Here is a 25,048-nt window from a genome sequence, read left to right as displayed (position 1 = left end):
TCTCCAAATTGAATAACGGGAAGGTTTTTCTGTGGCGTACGTGCAGCTGCTCGACGTAAGCAAATGCTGATGCCGACTATTCCACCGCCGTCCAGACTACCGGTCCGGATCCGGCAGGTGGAAGAAAATTGCTGTCTGCGAATCCCTACTTACATCCACGCTTTGCTCCGATCCTCGGCATTAGCAGTTGGGCTGACGTACTCGTACAACATTGGGGTCGGCGTCTGCTCTGCACTTGAACCCGGTGGCCACAATTTCTTCACATGAGTGGTATTATTTAGGCTTGTTAGAGGTGTAAGTGAAGCAGAAATTCATTTCATCCACATTTTTTCTGAGAATTGGGCAAGTAATAACATACTTATCTAGGCCCTGTACTCACACGTAAAAATAAAAGTAACATCACCTAAAACAATGTAGGAACATTAATGAAAAGAAAGAATTACATAACGAACTGGTGTACAAATCAAAATCAATCAAGAAAAGCAGACATTCATTGTATCATATATGTTTGGTATGTCTATTTGTTCCTTTTTTTAAATTTTGCTTCTGATGACTAAACATGAAGACAATGCTGCAGATGTCAGCCTCGTGTGCTGACACAAAGTCGGTTTCCCCCAGTCGATTTCTAAATCAATTACGTTCGAGCAGTGGCCGGCAGCGCCATTTCCGGATCTCCGTTCGGTTACGGATTGTCTGAACGTTGATGGATGTAGGCTGGTGGTTTGTGTCCCGCCCACGTCGTCACGGAGAGAAGCTACTCAGCGGCCTTCAGCGCAGCGGTGCAGACCTGGCGACAGCCTGCTGACGTGGAGGCGCGGGGAGACCTGTTCTTCATCTCATCTAGAACTCGTCCCAAGAGATAGAACTTCCACAGCAACTTCCAAGAAACTATGAATCATTTCTTCAGGTCTTCAGAAGGTGTTCCTCTTAACTATAAACTGCACCAGGAGCAGAGTGAGAGACAGGCCTCCAGCTTGACTCGGAATCATTCAACTGTGGGAGGCGTAACTACCAGGGAAAGCTGGAAAGAATATATACATAACTTGGAGCGTTTTCAAGAACAGAAGGCTGTTTGGGAAAATCAAATTAAGAACGTCCGTGTAACACATGGTGTATGGTACGTGTTTTGATTAATAATTATATACAACAGGATGTACGTTAGTCCAGGAGAAGTAGCGCAAAATACCGAACTGTACCGCGGCACTTAAAACTGACACACTCAACAGCTACAGGTTATGCCGGCCATGCCCTCACAACGGATACGAGAAGAAGAGTAAAATGAATTCATTCATGTTTTGATTCGTCCATTCTCGGTGCGTGTAGCTAAATCGGCGTTTCCCCTCACATCGCACGGATGCCTGCCTGGGTTCAGTAACCTTCCTGTCCAATTAAGCCTCTCACAATTGTCTCTAGTGAAGTCTGTGCACGGACATTCAGTATTTATGATCAGATAATTGAGCCATCCCACCGTGCACAGTACCGATCCTATTAACAGTGCGCAGTAATGGTGAATGTCCCTGCCTCCGTGCTCGGCGAGACGGCTTGGATTCTATCAAGCCCGCCATAATTGGCCACAGAGGGGCCCGGCTAATAATTGTTCAATTACTATGTATCTGCCCAAAGTTTGTGAATCTGGTGACCGGCAGACGCAGGGCGTTCCACGCCTACAGGAGGATAACCTTCGCGGAGGCTGAGTGTTTGCATCCATGGGTCTTAGCTTATTTTTATCCGACACATAAATTTAGTGTTGGTGGACATTGATAAATGAGTGGTTTGTAACTGTCTGACAAAACTTCTTAAGGTTATTAGGGTTATGTATGCAGGTTCACCGAACTTTGCAATTGAAATAAGTCTATATGTATTTGTGAATTCAACAGTTAACACAATTAGAAGGGTATTAGCTATAATCAGTTGGTGTTGACTTTCAACATGAGCGAACTTCGTCGTAAGTGTGGCTCAACTAGCATGGCTCATTTCAGAATTTCCTTGGCAAACGTTTCCACGCTTTTGGTCCTATTACCTGTTGCATGCCAGACATATAGCAAAACGTCTGTAGGATTGCGACAATATGCAATGCAGTTTCGGCTGACAAATGCCGGGCATTACGGCTAAATTCTCATTGCGTCTGTGCAGAATGAGAAACATCGCATATGATACGGTCTGTGAAACAGTCATAGATCAACAGACAGCATAGTTCTAGAAGGTCAAGGTGGTTGTAGGAACTTTTGTTCAGAAATTCCGCCGATAAAGGTCAATAAGGTAGACAAAATCTGCTGACTGGCGCCCGCGGGCAATCTGTTAAAAGCAGTACTTCATGTTCGATAAAACCGTTACCCAAACATGCAAAACGTCCTCACCTTATGCCCAGGTAAATCCCTGTAGAGGTACAAAAGTCAAACAAATCACAATTCCGCCATCGAACTCGGCCAATTTGGGCAGAACGATATGATATGTTACCCATGGAGGAAAACTCATGGTGATTTACTCTGGCTATTGTCGTTGTCAGGCATGTGTGTGTTTGACCAGTGTCGTACATACCGTGTAAACGGCTTTGTGAATTCAAAGAAATAGAAATTAAAGCTAAGAAAATCTACTTTGATTCGCCAGGCAGACAGGCAAGCACATGGCGATTGCTGCATGGTCATATCACAGTTTAACCCCTACTTTTGACCCAATTCCATATAACCTTTACCTACAGCTTCCGTAGTGATTTCTACAGATAGCGGATAACAACATCACTTCAAGCTGACATCACGCGTTTACAATCGGTTCAAAACCAAATGGGAATGTCACAACTACGCAAGATCTATTTGTGCATTAACGTTTTGTAATGAATGTAACTTGAACAAATTGCCTTCTGTTGCAATGAATCTATCATTGCCACGCTTTGCATCGAATTACGTCCGTCTACACCTGGTAAGTGACATGCAGCAGGAGATCTAATATAATAGCAGCCCGTGTGGAATGACAACAGACATGTCATAGAACCAACCAGATATAATAGACTGCACATTACGGCAAATTCACGATCACAAGACATAATTTAAACGTCTTTCATTCTGTAAAAGAAGTAAGTCACGTATTTCGTACATTACCAACAGACACGGCTCACAATTTATTGGTTTCGTTGCGATGGATGGTGATTTATTTATTTAATCAGATGCCTGAAAAACTGCCCATGATCACTTACCTGCAACAGTACAGATCCCTATTACATGGCTCAGCTTGCACTTATTTATCTTGTAAGGTCTTTTAAGGTGATGTAATTATGGACTGATGAATTTACATACTCAACGACATTATCGTGACATTAGAATCAGAGCATAATAACTTGAAATCTGTAAACTATTACTTGATGATTCTCCTGACGATGTTTTGTCAGAAGTCCAGCAAATTTGACTGGAAAGTTAAGAAATGGATCTGTATCTAAAACCATAATGCCTATTATAACTGTTCGAGAAAACCTTTTCCCTTTACGTTTATTGGTTATGCCGGGTACTCCCTTCGTAGTCATGAGCTAAATAAGGATGTAGCAAAAGTAGCTTAAAAGCCGTAGCTAAATCATGTTGCTAGATCGAGTTGGAGTTAGATTACTTTGAACACGTTGAATACCCTGAACATTAATTTTCTTCGGAATGTCTAGAAAATCGATCATTTTTGACAATTCTAGTAAGACAGGGATGCATGTATGTATCCAGGGACTCTTTACACCTTCGCAAATGTGTTGCACGAACATGTAGAAAGACAATCACGACTCTTAGCTTGGAGCTCTGCCATGACGGTGTTCCCTCTCGTCACGTTAACGTACATGCCTTGTACTGCACCAGGGACCCTTAAAGCAGATGTGCAATGGACTGCGTAATGAGACAGATAAGGGGGAGCAGCTGAAAAGCAAAGTTGGAGATCATTTAAGCACAGTTTATTGTCCCTTAGTGTCTGCTATCTGCTATCAATGCAATGAACAGAACCACGCTCTTCCATGTCTTTGAATAGCCAGGAAAGCGATTAGGACCAGGTGGGGCGATGATCATTATCTCACCGTCCTTTTCATTCCTCCCACGCACCAAAAACTTGTGATGGATTAGGCTGTTGTTGAGGAGAACTCCGGCAGTACTACGAGCCGACATACCAAGGACACGTCCATTATAGAGGGACACCCCCGTGAAAAATGACACGTGTATTGGCATGGGCACTGCCTTGGTTCAACCTTGCAACATTGTCACTGGAGCCACATATCCGCATGGACAAGAAGCCAAAAGGGAGTGCAACTATGTCCAACATACTAGATAAAGTTGTTGGATTGGTGTCACATCAGATTGCTTAGAGATAGTTGGGGGGAATGGTTGTGTCGTATAACCAGGCTCTAGTATAAGCAGAATGTACAAAGTGAAACACAAGGCCATTACACCACATGGGTGGTCAACAAGGTCGTCCTAATGTCGATGAAGAACAATATTAATGTTTAACGAGTGAGCTGTTGTCCCTGTTTAAATTCAGTGGAGTTACATAGGGGCCATCAATCTATGCTTATCATAAATACCATTGCCACAAACTTGTTTTAAAAAGTCTCCATGTGATAGTATAATCAGTCCTGCTCCAAACGTCATGATTCATAGACCCATCAGCAGACAGGAAATTCCTTTCCTTATCGATGTTTAACAACAAACAAGAAAATCCATACCTGTCCCAGCTGTCTGTAGAAGCTGCCGGATGAACGGGACTACCCGACAGGTCTGAGTCGACATGTCTATCGTCGCTGCAGGACAGGAAGTGTGTGATTGACACGGTTGTCATCGTCGCTGAGATAAGGCTGTAGCAATGGCTTGTAATAGCGATCAGAAATATTACCCAGGAAAGACAAATAGTAAGCCAAGCCTAAACTAGGAATTTTATTTGAATGGCAGTGCCTGCAGGAACTACTATTCCCATCGAGCAAGCATGGCAATTTCCGTTTCCGTGCTCAGTCACATATAAGGCAAATCACAGATTGAGATATTTTAGTTTTGATGTAGTTTAGTATGAAACTCTGAAAATCCTGAACTTGTCCACGCAGCTTTAACGAAAAATGGAGGTATTGTTTTCGGTGTGTTTGTGTGCGTGTGTGTGTGTGTGTGTGTGTGTGTGTGTGTGTGTGTGTGTGTGTGTGTGTGTGTGTGTGTGTGTGTGTGTGTGTGTGTGTGTGTGTGTGTGTGTGTGTGTGTGTGTGTGTGTGTGTGTTCCGCACATTTGTAGCCAGCATAACTTCATAACGCCCTTATGGATTGTGATGATATTTGGTATGTTGGTAGGTCGTAGGTAGACAAGGTCAAGATCAAATATGGGCTTCCTGGTGACTGACCTTGGTACTGCAGCAGAACTTCCGGTTTTTGTATCTGTTGTCCTGAACATGCTATGGCCTTGGATTTTTGGTGACAGATAGCTTTTTCCAGTCAGTCAGGAATAAGCGTGGTTTGGGTTTTGTCCCCCTAGCAGCATGTTCTGGAACTGCAGGGGAGTTCCTGTCGAAAGCTTTTTAAAGTGGACAAGTCCAGAAAGGAACAACGTATTTGCAACATTTTTGGTACGTAGGTAGCTTATGGAGAGATGTACATAACTACATGCAAATTATGTAAATGAAGACTTATTTTGCAAAATTAATGAGGAAATTCTGTAATTACAGTGTTTTACATGATGATACTTTAAATTTATCTATGGCAGGTGGAACATCATAACAGTTATGCAATCAATGACCTAATTTGCTTAATTAATGTGGTAATTCTGTTATTCCTTAATGGTGAATGATGGGGTGTAGACTCTCACCATCCAACAATAATTATGACTCGTGTCTCACATTGATAGAGCGACGGCAGAGTGGATTTGAAGACGTATAATTCAAGAACCGCTTCGTACGAACACTTTTTAGCTTTTCTGAACATTCTGTCGAGGCCTTAGGGGCAAACGCTTACTTCTGTGGACATGCTTTCCAGAAAAAACACCGAGTCAAGAAAAACTCGGTGGCCAACTGTCCTCAGCAAAACATACAAGAAAACATTAACACAATCTCAAGCTACATTTGTGTTAAGTATATATTTGATGTTAGCCATCTAAGATGAATTGAGTCCACTCATGGGGATCCTAATTTGACTTTATCAAATACATTTTGGCTACTGGAGCGCAATTACGTTGACTACCAAAGGGTTTGATTAGTGGCTTGTGGTATGTGGTTTTAAGCAACCATTCGGTCATAATTACTAAATTGTCGCTGTACGTTGGAAAGGTAATGGTTAAGGTTTTGGAAAAAAAGGTAATGGCAATGAATAATGGAAATAGTGCGGCTGGTTTTCTATAATATTTCTATAGTGTATGGAAGTTTTATTTTGGTGTGTCTGTTTGTGTTTCCGCAGCTATTTCTAAAATCTATACAAAGCACGTCTTACAACAGGTGACATGAAAGGAGGGACAAGTCAGAGGCTGCTAATTCATGGAGAGGTATCGTTTTAGGTCTGTGGATTTGCTATATGTTAGTCACGTTCACCGTAGAGTGACAAGCAGAGATCAATGGATACATGTTATGTTGATAAATAAAAACTTAGTTAATACATGATTAGATACGACATACCGTACGAGAAACTCTCAAAGGTATTAGATATTTTGTTGTTCAGTTATGAACTTTTGTTGTTGTTGTGGAGGGTTCTGACGCCATGTTACATAATTACTCAAATTTCTGTGCAAGAACATCACTTACGAACCGTTTCTCTGAAAAACCTTACACTATTGAGATGGTTGCAGGCCAGGATATGGTACGTATCAAGCAGCACTAGTGCGGCATTACATCCACCACCTTACAGTTGCTATTCTAGTACATTTGAGGCTATATTTTTAGTCGAAAACCATTACATGCTTTGGTCGATGACGCCACCTAGGTTCATAAAAACCCAACCGTTAGATTTTGATACTTACCTGCTGCTATAAATGTAATGGCGTGAGCGAGCTATATGTCCGTACAGAACTGACCTTGTCTTGTGTTTTGACCTGACATCCTGACCGCGTAATCGAACCCGATTACCCAGATGAACACGCAAGCCCGCTGGTTGTATGTTACTTTTTATAAGTGAGAGGCAATCGCCTGGTAAATTGTCTCTGCTTCATGTGTGTTCCGATGCTGCCCAAATCGATCCTTACTGCGGTGCATCTACCGTCAGATCTACTGACAACGCCAATCTCTTTGTGCGCCCGTATTCCGGTAGACTAAGCCCACTACAGGATTCATGAGAACTAGAGATGTAGAACTTATCTCATTCAAAGTCTGCCATGTCGATGAAAACATCGAAAAACGTCTTTCAACTTGCAATCATTTCTAGACAGTGAAGATTGTTGGGAAATTTGTTCTTTGGTAAAACATTATATAGCACTGCAAAAAATGTGCATATCTAGAAGGCCCTCGAAGTGGACTTGCTTCCCTTTATCCATACTGCTTCCAGCGTTCTCACCTCACAGATTAAGTCCGATGCAACAAAATGTCACTGTGCAAGATCAAGCAGAAAGATAACAACTAAGAAGTTCTATGATAGCCAAAATGTGATAAATGATACATGTCATGCGACCATGTATTTTTGGAACTTTAAATTGAGCCGATAAAAAGTTGAAACCGTGCCAGCAAAGTACCAAAGCCACTGCTGTTCACAGTATTTATAGATCACATACTGGAATGGAGTATGGTAGGACAAAAACAGGGATATAATCTTATTGGTATTGCCTAGATACCATATCAATCATCGCAAACTTCAATCATTCCAGCTTCTGGTAAACACAGGTCGGCTTCTATTGTTGTGCCAGCAGATCAGATTACGACACTGCTTTCGAGTCCATTTCCAGGGGCATATGGGGACATTGAAGCAGCTTCAAACGAGGTCTTGTATACATTTTCTAATAATGTATACATTGGCAGTGCATAGCAGTGAAATGACATTCACATCAGAATTTTGTAAGCTTGGGTAGTGTATTTACCACTGATCTCCACCTGGAAAGTTTTCAAAGCCATTATATAAAAATGATTGTAGATAATTAGCAGATGCAGAATGACTGTCTTTTGAAATTCGCCTGAATAGGATTTTAGGCCTGTACCTTCTAAGAAGGTATGATTTTAAAAAAAAATGTACCAAGAAGTATAATTAAGTCAACAACCTGATTATATAACAAATAGGCCGGTGGGATGAATAGTAAGGAACCAGTTCTGTATAGGTAATAATTGTGCCTGGCCTCTCGCTGCAGAGTCGCGAGTATTTGACGTATAGAACTCACATCGAGTTGCCCCGTTAATTTCGGCATCCTCTGGTAAATCAGAAACCCTGTGGATGTCAGACCCAGTTTCGGAGACAGAGTACTTCAAGCTTCCTCCAGCTACGTTGTTGTGCCAGACTGTGCGTTTTAATGGTTTTGGCTCATCTGGTTGATTAAAAATCTAAAAGTCGCATGGAGCAAACTTAAACTTAGGAAGGTAACAAAATTTAGTGAGTAGTTTCTCTGCACATAGTCTAGCCTGACAAAGAAGAAGTATACAATTTTGACGTTCCTTACAACTTTACTCCAAAATTTCGACATTTGACACATATTACTTGTGGTGACAACATCGAATTCACTTGCAATTACACTGACGACGATCTGTGGGTTTTAAAGGTTGATAAACTGTCGTCTGTGCATAACTTTTCTACACAATTCATAGTTGCAGCACATATAGATACAATGATGTCATGTAGTATATTGTACAATGTAAACGGAGATACCAGAGTCACTAGAAATGCACTCTTTACATAGGAACATGATTAGAGGTCTCTGATACTTTTCTGATAAGATTCCAACAGATCTAGAACTCATTACACGGATGAATCAGGCACTTACACGTCGTTAGACAAACCAAAACTATTACCGTGGTCTGGCTGCAGCACATTATTCCATGTCGTCAACATCAACATCAACATCAACAGTCATAAATACAGCCAATACCAGTTACTGTAAACAACATGGTGACTGGGGTGATTACGATAGACTGATTGGTTGTTGTACTTGCATCGTTGACCATTGGAACAATACTTCTTAACACTGTACCCTGATTACCTGTTGAGGTACTGTACAATGTGCCTATGTTGAAGGACCTAAGGCTGACTTATACTCTATTGTTGCATTGAGCAACGTTGTCTGTACAGGTAGTAATGCTGTCATAGCTTTGTAACATGTAAATTGACAATCGGCAAATGACTGGTCATCTGTCGAATCGAAAGAAGAATAATCCATCATTATCAACAACAACATAAATATAATCATCATTATCAACATCGCCATTTTAAACTTTGTTTTATGTACGTTATACAAACAGATTTCGTAGCACATAACCGTACACATAACTTGCACAATACCTTTGAAACATCAAATTAGCAGTATTAATTACATGATAAGAAATCATTTCTGACTGAAATATAGAAGACTTCTTTTTACACAGTTCAAACTTTTTATTCTACTCCTTGATTAGGATATATACTCACGTCTGATATCACCAGACATTCCAAAACCTGCAGAGATAGCAATTTTGATTTAAGGGTTATGTGTTGGTTTTGGCAACACGCACATCCTGCTACTATGTTGTTATTATTATGTTTTGCACTTCCTCACTCCTCGGTTAGTCCACATACTAGGTCGACTGAATATCAGCTGTTACGGTCATTGATACTGGATACTAGTATAGTTTCTTTCAACCCTGTTGATTTATACATGTTCTCTTTCAGGCGCAGTTTATTTTTTACCCTGTATAGCCTTGCTCCCCTTTCTCACTAGCTACAGAACCCCTGTCCTACTCTCTAATGTTGTAGCTTCCGATCTCCGTCATCTCGATCTCTTCGAACGTGTCCCCTTCGTCAGGCTGCTGTCGTTGTCATACGGACCTGGGGCCTCTGTTGGAGGTCCTGTACTCCGCCATTTCGTAGGTCTCCGCTGGGCAGCAGGGACAGTTTACCGCGGCAGCGTCGCTTCCTCTGTAGGCCACCCGCCGACACAGCATCCTCCAAAACGCCTTCCGAAAGTCATTGTTGAAGGCGTAAATGATGGGATTCAGCATGGAGTTGACCCAACCCAGCCACTCGAACACTGTGAACACAGTGTTGTTGATGCACGTAAAGTTTGCTTTTCCCCCTGTTCGCAGCGGGCAGAACGGCACGAGGCAGTTGAGGATGAAGAAGGGGAGCCAGCAGACGATGAAGACCCCGAGAATGCAGGCTAGAGTCTTGAATATTCGCGTTTCTCGTCTCAGCGCCGTTCTGGACTCCTGTACGGACTTGGTGTTCTGGTTGACTGAGCGGTGCAGTGCGACAATGTCCTCGTACTTCCGCCGGGCGATCTGCATGATCTTGCTGTAGGCCAGAACCATGATGATGACGGGAATGTAGAAGCTGACGAAGGAGGACGTGATGGCGTAAACTTCGTTCATGTTCGACTCACACTGTCGTTGCGTGACGGTTATTGTTTCTCCTATCTGGTGGAAGCCTAGACCGATTGGAATCAGGGAGATCATTGCTGACAAGCACCAGGCCAACCCGATCATGAGGGCTGCCCGACAACACGTCATGTCCCGTTCGTACTTGAAAGGGTCGGAAATCGCCCAGTACCGGTCCACGCTGATGACGCAGAGATTCAAGATGGACGCCGTGCAGCACATGACGTCAAGGGAGACGAAGGTCGAGCAGAACTGTCCGAAGGGCCAGTATCCCAGCAGCTCTTGCGCCGCTGCCCAGGGCAGGACCAGGAAACCTACCATGAGATCAGACACAGCTAAGGAGCAGATGAAGTAGTTGGTGACTTTGGAGCGCAGGTGCGGATACTTCATGACTGCAGTGAGAACCATGAGGTTCCCTAGGATTGTGACGAGGACTATGAGGTACAGAATTCCTCCCACTCCAACCACCCGGAGCAGGTCTACCCCCTCCAGGTCCTCCCATCCCTGGAACATGTCGGAACTGTTGGTGCTGTTGTTCACGGCTACCATCGTCATGTTGTCTGGGGGCGGCTGGTGAACAGAACCCGGTCCCTCTCTATGCCGGTATCTTTAGTCAATGTTCTGTGATGAAATAAGGAAAGAAATATATTCAACATTGCAAAATAAATCAGCTTTTGAGTATCGAATACAGGCCCAACGAAGTTACATATTAATTAACTTGATTTGATAACTTGGCACGGGTCGTAACCCCCGAGTGATATTGCTGACGTTGGTGCCTTCTTCACGTGTATACAACGCCTGTCTGTCTGTCTCTGTCTCAACATGATCGATTTTCCATTCTGCATTTTTCGCTTATATGTTTTGCAGACATTACTGTCTGTTAATTATGGCATTACGTGCAGACAGGGAATAGAACAGACATAGGGGCAAAACGGCGGAGACATTATTTGAAGTGTCAATCAAATATTGTATCTTTTCATGCTCAAGGGGCAGGCTGCATGCTGCGCGCTCCGCGGTTTGCGAGACCTCCCAAGTGACCCTGAAATCTTGTTCACAATTAAGGCCCTTAGCAATGGCATATATACACCTCATCAGTCAATCAGGTATTCCCTGTTGCATACTGATGTCTGCCTTGCGTTTTTTCATTCAAACACCATTACCGTAGCGTACTTTTCTTCCAACGTCGTATTTTTAAAAGCTTAAAGTTTTCTACAGCAACATATGATGACGGAGGATCCATTATTACGGATCAGAGTAGAGCACGTCATCGGTCAGACCACGCACCCCGCTCAGGACACGGCATGGGATGAACCCAAGTATCCTTGCGTGGCAACACGTTTGATGAATTGTGGATTATGTATATGTCTACATAGTCTTACAAGAGAGGCCACAGTGGCAAAGAGTTGTCTGCACGAAGACTTACACTTAAAAGTCTCATTAATTATTTTTTTTCTTATTAAGCTTCACCACATGTCTACGTCATAGGTATATGGTAAAAGTGACCTCGCTAAAAATCTTCCCGTAAGCCTTCCTTGCGTTACCATTAGAATCTATGACAAGTCTACGCCTGGAAGCCACGCAACCATTTATCGAGATACAAATGCAGCTTGTTGGAGACTGAGCGGCACCGAGAAATATCCCTAGTTCGGCTTACTTACCGTAACAATACATCACTCCGTGCAGTCTGTGGGAATTACCCAGAAGGCATGATGTGGCCAAAGATTGTGTGCCCAATGACGTATACGTCTTGGAACTTTTTTGCGCAACCGTTGATACCGAAATACAAACTGATCTCAAAAGTAATGTCGTAACAATCAATTTGAACCTTTCTGAGCTATCTTAAGTAAAGGAATACGGATACATACTTCAATACACGTTGTAAACGCCAGTAGCACTAATCTATTTTATAGCGGAGATATAACGAGGTAATTTATCCCTTGGTAGAATTAATGCACCGTACGACAACGGTATTCACCAAACGGTATTTCCAAGGGCAATGAAATATGTAGGACTCTCGCTCTGTCAATTGAACCTTTTTCAACTCGACCTTTTTACAGAAGCAGAAGCTATCGTAGCAAGGTTGTCTCCAACTTCGTTTTGGCCTGAACTACCCTCATGATACTTGTGGTGCTACTTTAAGATAATCCCGTAAAGTTGAACTGAGGCGTGTAAAGACATATTTAGTAGGCAACAGAAGCCAATAATTCACGTAACCATTATATGTAATGGCATTTCGTATTTTCTGTCGATATTGAATTGGCTGTGGAAAAGCAGTTAAGTAACGCTAGAAGACATTATTTACGCTTTTACGTATCCCTTTTGTAGTTATGGTGTCGTGACCAGTCTGCGGCCATGCTGGAATTTCAATAAAATGCCAAAATGCTGGGGTGTGCTTAAAGTTGTTATGCGTGGGCAAAGGGAAGCGCAATGTGATCTATTCCACCAGCTGAAGCTCTATCTACATGGCAGGGCGTGTGTTTGAAGAGAACGTCCAATATTCTCCTCAGGAAATTGCAAAGAATCAGGGGATTTCGCCTACCGGAAACCAGCAAACCTTAGCAAATAGAATCCCGACTGTGTACTTCATTACATCAAGTAATCACTGCTCGCCCCAAGTAAAGTCATTTGGAGGTTACCGCAAATGCGTCAGACAAGCAAGGACGAACCGCCTGGGGTTTTCTGCGGATTTGTTATGACGATGCTGATGAGCCTGTATTGTGTTCCTTGTAAGAATGTCACAAAGTGTTCTATAAATTGAGTCGTGTATATACCGGAATGATTTTTTTAAATCCGAAGAGAAGTTCGCGCTACCGGCTGGCGTCATGACGTTGTCGGCTCAGCTCGGTCGCTCCACTCCGCCAGACAAGCGCCGTGAAACGCACAGAATCTAACATGATGGACGTGTTGACAGCCACAGTGACCTGTATCTGATGTAAGGTTGCTAAGGGCCTGGGGTGGAATCCACCCGTCTGATTTACGCCTTAGACTCAATTTGTGATAGACATGGCTATATGTGTGATAGACATAGCCGCATACCCATGTGGCTAATGGCTGTTCCGTAACGGTCCTGGGAGGGTGAAAAATGGAAAATCTTTAGTACAGCTGTAATGGACGGGTTGTCAGGGTAGCTGGGCCATGTCTGTCCTTAAGGGATAGTAATATCAGACGGGGTCAAGTTTTAAAGAAGTACTTAAACCTTCTCACTGTGAAATTTCATGTATGAGACCTTTTCAAATTAAAGCTGTATTTTCACAAAGTTGATATCACAGAAAAATGTCAAAGATGACACAGAAATCTCTGCAGAAAGAGATCCCAAAAGGAAAGGCGATATTTACGATGATTCCTCTCGATGGAATATACCCTCTTCATGCCCTTGTTTCACGAACTCCCTAGAAAGTATGCTGCAAAGATAAGGCTTAACAGGAAGATGTTTAACTTTTGTCGTAAGTTCCAAAGTTTTGCTGACCACGCAGTTTTGCTGACCACCCAGTATGCCTTAGACTTTATACAATGTCTCCATACCTGGGCGTGAACATGCACTGTTAATCACAAACCCGTTCTCTGCGCTTGTGTCGCCAACAGACAAAAGTTAAATGTGATCTGTACGACGTACATTCATTTATATACATGCAACGGTGCTGAAATGCATAGAAGAAGCCTTTGAATAGAATTGTTAACTCAGTAAGCCTATGAGGCTGACAAGGTCGACACCTTAAGTTATATTCTATATCCTGATGTCATTCTACATACCGTCTTCCATATGTTACACCTTTGATTTGTCAGAATAGAAGATTATATCAAAGTTAAGCTTGGGGCATTTCGTGCTGAATAATGCGGTGTATTATTGACCAGTTGCCAGGCTGAGAACGGATCGTGATTACTTCTTCCTCATTTCGACACCATTCAACGGCTGATAGAGAAGTAGCCAAGGGAAAATCATTATAATCACAACGGAGACCATTTGAAGACTTCGATTCGTCGTTAAGATCACCAGATACAGGAAATCATCTGCAGACGGAAATCTGCCAGGCATTTCTTCCAGGAAACGCGATGATATTTCTGTCTAAAATCGTTGAGGTCACCATTTAGAGTATAAACGGTGACACGGCAGGAGCTACCTTGACATTTCCACGGGATGATGCTGAATAATGAATGAGAGCTGACGTCGTAGAACGGGTCTTTTGGGCAGTAAAATTGGTCACGCTGGCTGCTGGGATTTTTCCTGGGTTATCCACAGTTCCACAGCGGCCATTGTTTCATTAGTGTGACGGGAAATCCGTGATTTGGGGGTCTCTTGGCAACATCGGACAAATGTGAAGTTAGACACTCAAGCTTTACGAAATGCCATGGCTGCAGAAGCGCTTTTTGACTAGATTAACTACACTATATCCATGCTGCTTCCGTTGCTGCTATACATGCATGAATGCATCGCTTGTGCTTTTTGCCAGATTTGCCGTCGGTCCATATAAGTTTTCCTCATTACTTATATGTGCAATAGGAATGTTAATTACATCCTACATTGCCCAAATGCCATGGCCAAAAGCAAAGGAAATTTTTCAACCGCTGCTTGAGTGAAATCCATCAAACATCTATCCTCTTCCAAATTCTCCAACAAAAGGCCTCCTGCAGTGTACAAAGGGCCACTAGGGGTGCAAAACTATACCATTTACTCTCTCCCCCAATTGTTATCTCCTACTAAAAAATCGGAGGCCCATCTTTGAACTTTTCCTTCCTCTTGGCAACGCCTTCCCAAATATCATAGGGATCCATCCACAGCTTCTCGATGAGTTATGCTGTCCACAGCACCACAGACTTACAAACAGCAGAGAAAACACAAACTTCTTGGCGAAGGTAATAAAGACATGTGTATGGGCCCGGGGTAACGTCCATTAATGAAAAAAAAACGCCGCTTTTGAATACCACTTTGTGCTTTGGTACAAACATCAGCTCCAGAGAAATTATCTAGTGACGAATGACACCAGGTAGCATTATTGCTAGACCCTCTACGACAATGAAAAGTAATCATCATGATAAGGACATAATAGGCTCGCCCGTCTAGACATCTGCCTTCGTCGTCGTGCCAGCTAATGCTGTGATTTATTTGACTAAATGATGGAGAAAACAAACGGCGAGTTATCGAACTGAGATAAGAGTCCTGACTTTAAACATGTTTTATGATGCTCAGTTGGCTAATAAAGTCAAGGGATTATAATGCCCACCCATTTTTCTTCAAGAAATATTATAACAAGGTACTGGCAGTGCTGCCATTGCATCGGAACCAAATAAAAGATAACTTTTATTGAAAAAAAATTCAAACGGTTCTTTTAAAAGGGAATGTGTTAACGCTAGTGGGCGTCCATCAAAGACACCACAGCTGACCACAGTCGCACCATGTAATCCGGTGATCAATTCATAATCTGTACTTAACCTTAAAGTCATCGCAGCATTTCGCACTATAGCAACACTCGAAGATGCTAAAAGCCTGGTGAACTTTACTACAGATTAGTACGTGCAATTAGTACCCACTCCCTTATCACCGTAAGCCATAAAGATATACCCCGTGTTCGTCAGGGACTGAAGACCTTTATGTAACCTTTATTCTCGGCGTGAAACCTTTCATTTCAAGTGTTTGACAAAGCACGTCCGCTACTCTGTAGAAAGTGCGGAGCGATAGGGATGTGGATTTCCATTGAAGCCATTCACACAGCGTTTTTCTACAGTGGCTGTACGTGTACAGTTACCGCCACCCACGCTTTTCTCGGGGTTTCTTTCACCGTCGGACAGATTTATTCTCACCTCCAGCCATGCCGCGGGACGGTTTACACAGATATTGTACTCAGGATGAAAAACTCTACATGTATATGTGGGCCAATCGTAGAAATATATTGAATCGGTGTTCCTTGAATTGCTTTCCTGTGTACTCGTAGTACTCGTAATGGCTATTCAATGGAGCTGGTGCGGACAAAACTGAATTTAGAGGTCAGTGAAATACTGCAGCAGTACGGGTTCAAAGTCAAAGAGCTTAAAGATGGAAGTTAGACTCTCTGTATATTGATATGAATAGGGTCATTTGTCACTGTATTGGAAAGCCTTTATGTATATATTACGCCGACCGATCACTATCACCCATTAGTACAATGGCTTCAGACAGTCTAGCTAGCAGAACGTTTGAACTTTATTTATGGAGACAGCTGCGTACTATAAATCTGAAAATATTTAGCCATTTCTTATCAGCAGGGTAAAGCCATAGCAATAAAGAACCTTGCCATGAGCCACAGAAATCTTTGATAGACGGAAGGAACAAAATGGCAGCCAGTGGGAAAATACACTGACAGAATCAACGAGAAATTCACTATAATGAATAAAACAAGAAATTCACAAAAACTCTAAATATTTCACGCGAGTCATGAGACCTTCCCTTTCTTGTTTTCAGCTCTACTCCGCTCCAAAGATCGGTCGCCAGATGTGAACAAGACGGTATCTCGGGTATATTCATGCATTGTGTATGAGTATCTAAAACCATAAGTGTTTAATGGCATACTGGCCGTGGTATGATCATTAGCAATTCCGCTTTTGACTTACAGATGTGCGGTCTCAAAATAGGCACAAGCTGATAACGGTTGCACGCCTACAGAGGGTACGTAGAAGCCGTCTGCCTCGTGTTTATGGGTTGGCTTGCCTCTAGCGTATAGCACGTTAATGAACCCTCTGTACCCCAGGCCGGTCCAATCCACTCCGGTGGTCTATTAGACATTGTCTTGCCTATTGGGTAGTGTCTTGTCGGGAGAGAAAATGCTCGTTTAGACGTCTTAGCTACCGAAATGTCTTCCTTAACTACTCCTTCCCCACCGGAGGTCCCACGTGAAGCACCATAGTGTTTCCCATAATGACGTTCTCAACTCCTTCTCTCAAGTCGCATTTCCGTACCATAAGCTTATGCCATTCAGAATGACCTTGAAAGGATGTGGAGGTCGTAAAAATATGCAAAGAGTAAGATTATATCAATTCTACGCGGCATACACAACGCATGATGTGCAGCTCCAAATGTAATCTCTCCCCATTAACCATCTTATCTAAGAGCCATCTCAATCGCCTTACTTCTCAGCTACCTGACGCCGTGCAGTCATCGGGAGGCCGTGCGGATATAAGGCACACAAACCGCTGAAAAAATGACGCCTCTGTGATATTGTAACCCTATACTCTATCACACAAAATATGATATCCCTAATAGTATCTTTCTCATGGATTGAAACTGAATATCAAATGGGAAAAGCTAGCTATAAAGTTATCAATATGATACGTGAACTTCTGGGAAAATGTCGTTAGAGTAAATATCTTATATAAGGCAGGAGTTCATTCAAGAGACTTCTGTGAAATCCTAGCATCTTATTCTTAGAATATCACATGAGCTATTCACAATTGTGACCACATCCACTAAATGGACTCATACATTATTTCAATCATTTGGCTTGGCTTCATCCTTCTTTTCCCTGCATTTTTTTCTTTTTGATCGATGGACTAATATGCTTTTCCAAAGTGGATTTGAAATGATAGACACAAAGGTATACGTGCACGCTGTCGACGTCTTTTTCGTTCTTATCCCGGGCTCGGTCTATCTTTCTTCGCCAACAAGGCGTGCCTCGGCACGGGTTGCATTTGTGGTTTTGTGGTGTACCTTAAAACCTTTGGTTAGATTTTGGTGTTATTTAGCAAGTAATTAGGTCCTGACGTACCGAAAAAAAAATTAGATTTGTGGCGTGTATATATTCGATCGGGTACTGCATGCTTTTTCTCATGGTAATTCATTGCAAGTGTGATCGGATTAAACCATAGATGAGAATTCCTACGATTGTGCGCTTTATGCGATTTTTAAGCGTAATGAAGAATTAACCTGGTAAAACCCCGTGACCCTTCCTGCTTGTAATTATGTTATCCTATGTGTTCAGAAGCTAATCCGATAGTAGATAGCGCATGGTTTTGTCACAATCAACGCTAATTCTGGATTCCCATTTTCCTTTGAGACTTTTAAGTGCTGTTTAACCTGGTTCTTATCATTTACCATATCATAATCCATGTTGACGTTTCGGCACTATTCTGTGCAGTGTTCGAATTCCTGACGTACCTACCTTGTGGAATGATTAAAATATTCAGTCTGTCTTTTACATTCTGTAAATGTGAAGAGAGAGAGAAGATAGAAGGGAGAGAGAGGGAGAGAGAAAGAGAGAGAGAGAGAGACCAAAACAAAACCTCCGTATAAGCCTAGGTCACAATTAAAAAAGGGGGCCCGCTCGGCGCGTTTGCGGCCCGTTTTTTTGGCACTACCGTACGGGACCTGGAAGGCGACTGGCGTGGTTCCCAACGGCTGACGGCCTATTTTTGGCCCCGCGCGGTCGCAGAATTGATTTTAACTACAACTTTAAAATCACCCCGGGCCCCGGCGGGAAAAGTCCGCCGTGACGAAGCCGTAACCTCACCGGACCAAGCCTTAACCTAGCGGCCGGGTCCCGCCAGGCGGCCGCACAGGCACCTGTCCAACATTATTACGTCACGTGTGCTAATCTGTGCTTTAATTGTTCAGAAGAAGGTGTTTATAGACTCCATCATCAGTGAATTGCAGTGACCATACACGGGTCTGCGCATCAACCAGGGGCAAACCCACCATAACAGCCAGGGGCGTACTAGCTTGGGACCCGCCAGGATCGCCCCTAGACCCCGCCAGGGAACCTTGTAGCTGCCTGGCCGGAATGCAAAGAGCCGGTCGACACCCTACCGCATCCCGCACTGGTCAAGACGGGAGACTGGCCGGGCACCTGACAGAAACCGGCCGTCTAATTATAAGTGAGCAAAAGTTTGTGAATTTTAATAGAAGCCACCTCAGCGCCCCGACAGGGAGCCGTAAAGGAACATTTAATTGTGACCCTGACAGCCGGCGCACGCTCGGCTCCATGACAGCCGGCCGGCGTCTACACAGAGAACATACCGAGCAGGCCCCGTTTCAAATGTGACTCCAGCTTAAGATGACACTAGTACTTCTGTTTACTGAGGAATTAATGAAAGTTTGTGTGGGATTCAAATGGTGCCGGTATTGATTGACATATTGAGTAGTAACTTATATATGACTCACAATTTAGCTAAGTGTTTTCTTGTTCAAAGTCCGGCGGCACATCCCGTCCATAGTGGATGAAATAGACTTTGTACTCGTGCATGATAAGCTCGGCTGAAAGATCAGTAGGATCGACAAATCGCCTAGGAACACTCATCCATCATTCTGCCTTTCTGAATGTTTGGTTGCCTTCGGTATTGTCATTTTAGCTGCATATTAGACAAAACTCTACCAATATACTGGCACTAAAGGCACTTTCTTTTTTCCTTACTACATCGGCGAGTCCTATCTTTATATCTCATCTTATTCATCTGCTGAAGTAACGGCCACTCTACTCGTATTTTCCTTCTAACAAGGGTTTGAATGACAGCCGTATCCTGAGATCTGTTAATGTTCATTCTTCTATAGAGTCTTCAAGAAACTTCAGTAATGAAGGCCTGGAGCTTCTGGATGAAAGGAGGATCGTCATTAAATACCTTGGCAACTCTTGCGTCAATGATTTACACATCAAAGATTAAATTTTATATGATGTCCGTCAGACAAGCGAACCAAAAGAACCTTCATGTAGAAGTTATATGAAAGGCTTCATTCTGGTAAACAAGCCGGCATAAGATACATTCAATATATTATGTTACAAATGTATCTTGTTTATTTCCACGTCTCCTAATCCCCTATAAAAATCAGGCAGTCTTTTATACATGTTTTGGATTAATCTGTAAATGCCAAATGGCGGTCCTATTATCTTCTAAACCACCTTTTGCATTTCCACGAGGGTTTAAAGTCATTTAAAAGCATTTAGTCTTAGAATTTGCCATTTTTGTGGAAGGGTCGGCAAAAAAAATTTTTCGAGCGTTGCGGAGCGAAAATCCGGATGGTACCCAGGCTACTCGCTCACACCTGGATGGGTCTCTAATTCTTTCGCTATCATAATGGTTCCTTAACGTTCAGATTAACTCCCATCCAAGAGGACTGAACCTAGGTACTAGGTACATTTTCCAGGTACATTTTCCAGGATTACCTGAAAAGCAGGCCAAAACGGCCTGAGTTGTAATTACTGGTTAAATAGATAAATTGAAATTGAATTGACATTTTCACCTGAGTCGAGTACGGAAATGGGTGTTAAGTGCTTGTGGCAAGTACACAACACTTGGGTCTGACTGGGATCTGAACGTAGGATCTCCAGATTTTAACTCAACAGCACTAATCACACTGAATAGCACCTGTGCACCCCATGAAGGGACCAGAACGTGACAAGTACAAGTACCCACGGGCGTTCTTGACAGAGATTTATGGTGCTTTGCTGCACTTGTAACGGCTAAGCACCGTGCAGTGTCACAAGTAATGATGAACAGGGGTGTAAGCTGGTGTAAGCTATGTCAACACGGGTACTTGGCCTTCAACACACCTGTGTCGTCAAGTTCACCGACACAATATACTGTAAACCCCCCAGCTGAATGAATATAACTGTTATACAAGTTTCGTAGTAGCAGGCATCTTCTAAAGGTAAATGTATGAGAAATGTATGATTTTGTCGGTTGGTGGCTACTCCAGAGACATGATTTTAGTGCCGTATGGGAAAGGAGATGCGATTTTGAAATGATTTATTTGTCTTTGCATTACAGAGACAATAAGTGCAGAGATTTTACACTATTCACTGTGACATGGTACTGATCTGGAATTGCAAAAAAATCAATCTAGACAGTTATATGAAAGTAGCTATGAATTATACATGAAGGTCAAGTTCCAGCCTTGCTCGTAACTGTGGTAATAAAATATGCATTAATTGGGTTATTTATAGCTTGAAGAATTGATATGTCACAGAGATAACCATATGCTGCACGCGCGATTTTCCTGTATAGACGGCCCATTCATCAAGGACCAAATTTGGCAGTATATTTACAACATACGCCATTTGTAATAGACCGTTATGTCCTTCCATTGATTTTTTGGGTTTTGATAACTTATATTATATCGGTGTTGATAATTGCTTGCGGCAACCGTGGTGTAGCATAAATATAATGATAGAACACAAAAGTATATACAGAGAAAGAATATTACGAACATTTATCTGTACCAATATTTGAACACAGTGGTGCACGAATCACTGGTCTGCTCGAGAGACCTCTCGTTGAATAAAACAGTCAGCGCAAAACTACAAGGCTAAGCTCACTAAACACACCCAATAAATTTCAACACACACAGTTATTGGTGTTCGCTGTACCTGTGGACATCTGTTCTGTGTTGTCAAGCTGCGGCCGGGCAGAGTTTTAGGGTAAAACAAAAGTGAAGCATTCGGCTGAGCACAATGCATTTTACGCTTGCAGCGGTCTCAAACGTCTCAGTCCGTGAACAAATTCAGAAAATGTGGATCCCACATTTGAAGGAGACATGACATCATATTTGCTCATACGATTTATGCCTACGTGACTAGAAAGCAGTGAATCCCTCTTACCTCGTGCCAAAGTGTTAGAAATCAGGCCACGCCACTACATGTAGCTGTGCAAGGCTGACACCAAGTAGGGTTCTCCGCTACACCTCGGTAGGAGAGGCTAATTAAGGAACGCTTGCTCAGCTGTGCGTCAATGGTTTTCGTCGTTTAAATCTAAGTGGACTTGGTACACAAACGAGCCTTTGAAATGTGTCGTTAGACTGAAGCGCGGGACCGGCCTGCTTGGAACCAGCTACAGAAAGAGTGCGGTACTCCCACTAGACCGCTAGCATGAGGGACTGGACACCGCAGTACTCATCATCCGCGCTGTTCGACCAATTTACAAAGAAAAACTCAGGAGAAAAGATGAAATCTGCCGAAACGCCCCGTATCTAATTTTCCACCGGCCAGTGACGCACGACTCTCTTTTCCGAGGCCGTGATCTTGGATTAATATAATTTGAAGACTGAAGAGGGTTTTACCTAAGTAGTAACATTTCCTAGAGCGTGACTTACCTTTACATTACGGTGTCCGATAGATGTAGGATTGATTGAGCGTGTCATAAAACGACACCACCGAGGACTGGGTACTTCAAGGTATATTGATAACAGGGTGGACTCGGGAACTGCGATATCAAAGCGACTGGCCATGGCGCGGTTTATCGAATCAGCCGGCCCAGTCAAACTCGCCCAGCAGCCCCGGCGCTTCCCGCCAACACAGCAGATCGCACCTGTGAAGGTCTGACGGAAGCATGAATGGAGATGACTCGACTACAGTCTACAGCAAGCTTTATCCCATCGGTTCAAAAGCTGTTGTCTGCGTTCTGTGATTGGTAGCCTCCCGGCCACGTCAACGGGCGTCAAAAATACAGACCAATAGAATGAAAGATTCACAGGTAAGTTGGCGCGATGATGGACGTGATTAAAGAAGTGAATGGAGGCGCGCATCCAGAGATTTTCCCCGATACGCTCAATGAACATAATGTATTCTGTGGTAAAGAAGCTCACCACATGCCGTGATGGTGCACAGTACTCGTTCAGTAAAGTCGGAATTTTGCACAATGGATTTTGCACATGGAATTGAACATTGATAATCACTTCTCTGATTTTTAAACAACTACAGGTCCCAAATTACAATTCTTCATACACAGACACGAGAATATCCAATGGCTTTTAACTCAGCGCAGCATGTGTGGAATATGTTTCTAAATAAAGAAGCTCTTTTTTGATGCAATATATATATATATACATATGTGGATATGTGTGAGATTCTACCGTCTTTCTAATTGTGAACGCTTCTGACCTGGCAAAACATTCAGTCCTTATCTCTTCAAGAACTAAACCATTTTAACTGAGTTTCGACCACTAAAACAGTAATTTACTGCCTATGGACGCCCTAGATATCAGTAGATACAGTACATATCAGAGACACCTCAGATGGAATCTGTATGTATTACATGTACTTGCTTAAGTTAGTAGATGCCATACTTTGACACTGTACAATTGTTGCGCAATAAAGTTATACATATTTAAGACATTCGTTGTCAGATTTCTACCAGACTGAATGAACCTGTTTTTAGTCATTGCCTGCCTGATGTTACAGCTTGGGGCGTGCAAAACACAAGTCAACCAATATCTGCGGCAGCCTTTGAAGAGTAGTGAAGTACACTATTGTTGAACGTACACTAGGCTCTGAAAATCCAATTTCAACTGATGAAGCGGTGCCCTACTTTTCACAGAGTAGTCATTTTCTCACTTTAATAGCATTTTAATTCAACAGCGTAGCACCACTGGGAGAGAGTCGCCACCATTCGCAGGAAAGTTGCACTCACAACATTTCAAACCATTCCATTGAATAACACAATCATGAAGATGTAATCATGGCTTAGGGAACAGGAAGTACAGGTTGCTTTCGACTCGCTCTTTGATTGAAAACTCCTGGTAGCAGAATCGCAGTAATTTGAAAGGTTCTGGCATGGCTGGGGTGGCATCTTCTATTGCCATTGCCTAATGAATTAACTTAAATAAAACCCATGTGAATCCACATGTAGAGTCTGAAACAATCCTAGGTTTTATGTATATTCTATCCATAAAGAATTTTGTGGGAGTTTTTGGCATGGATCTTTGTAAAACAAACTGCCCCGATGGCGTTTCCAAATGTTTCCGCTTCAACAGATATGCTTACGTGGGCGTTCGATTGTCAAAGACAAACTACGACATACTTACAAAGCCGAGATTTTACTCGTATCTCTCGGTAATGGTTATGGTACCCTATCATGAGATAATGCAAAATGATGTTTTGCTCTAATTTAATAAACAGAGAAGGTCAACAGCAGTTTTGAATTGTCAGGTTCAGGACGAACTACCTGATTCGTCGATGAAGGTTAGACATCCAGGTAATACGATACGCCAAAAAACAGTTACTCAAGCAACTGGATATGATTTTGAAAACGTCAGACGTTTCAGCTAGTATCCACTAGCTTTCGTCAGTGACTGAGAGACCAGAGGGGAAAGCAGGTTTTTAAATACAACCTGTTTATTGATATGCAAATATCCAAAACGGACGAACATAGACACCTCCGAGGTGCCCTGGCTAAATGTGGCTACCAAAACTGGACTTTCAACAAAGCGCTCAAACCTTCAGATCAGTCTAAGAAAACCCAGAAGTGCAAACCATTGACCAACAAAAACAAGGCCAACATCACTATTCCGTATGTCCAAGGAGTATCTGAGAAACTCCGACGGATCTTCCAAAACTTCAACATAGCCACTAACTTCAAACCTCACTCAACCCTCAGACAAAGACTGGTACACCCTAAGGACCGACCTCACAAAGGTACCAAGGCGAATGTTATTTACAGACTCAAATGTGAGGAGCCCAATTGTAACAACACCTACATTGGAGAGACAAGTCGACCGCTCAAAGTAAGATACAAAGAACATTGCCGACCTAGTGCCAACGGCTACTCCTCAGCTATTTTCCACCACCTACAACACAACCAGGGTCACTCTTTCAAACTCGAGTCCACGGATATCTTAGACCGCGAAACACGCTG

The 25,048-nt window shown here is 42.8% G+C and overlaps 1 protein-coding gene across 3 annotated transcripts in view; it reads right to left on the bottom strand.

Moving 5' to 3' along the window:
• Positions 1–8,952: 8,952 nt before the first annotated feature.
• LOC109462928 (D(1) dopamine receptor-like) overlaps positions 8,953–25,048 on the bottom strand; it is a 28,313-nt gene continuing 12,217 nt past the window's right edge. For 2 of the 3 annotated variants that reach the window (XM_019759556.1, XM_019759558.1), the window contains exon 2: positions 8,953–11,083. In XM_019759556.1, the coding sequence (XP_019615115.1) occupies positions 9,905–11,017 (1,113 nt within the window). In that variant the 5' untranslated portion in view covers positions 11,018–11,083 and the 3' untranslated portion in view covers positions 8,953–9,904. Of the gene's footprint in view, positions 11,084–22,508; positions 22,569–25,048 lie in introns of those variants that run through there. The other variant, XM_019759557.1, reaches the window with a different exon arrangement.

The sequence above is a fragment of the Branchiostoma belcheri genome, unplaced genomic scaffold (assembly GCF_001625305.1).
Source record: "Branchiostoma belcheri isolate BF01 breed outbred unplaced genomic scaffold, Haploidv18h27 scaffold120, whole genome shotgun sequence".
Classification (NCBI taxonomy): Eukaryota; Metazoa; Chordata; class Leptocardii; order Amphioxiformes; family Branchiostomatidae; genus Branchiostoma; species Branchiostoma belcheri.
This window is presented reverse-complemented; position numbering and strand designations above follow the sequence as displayed.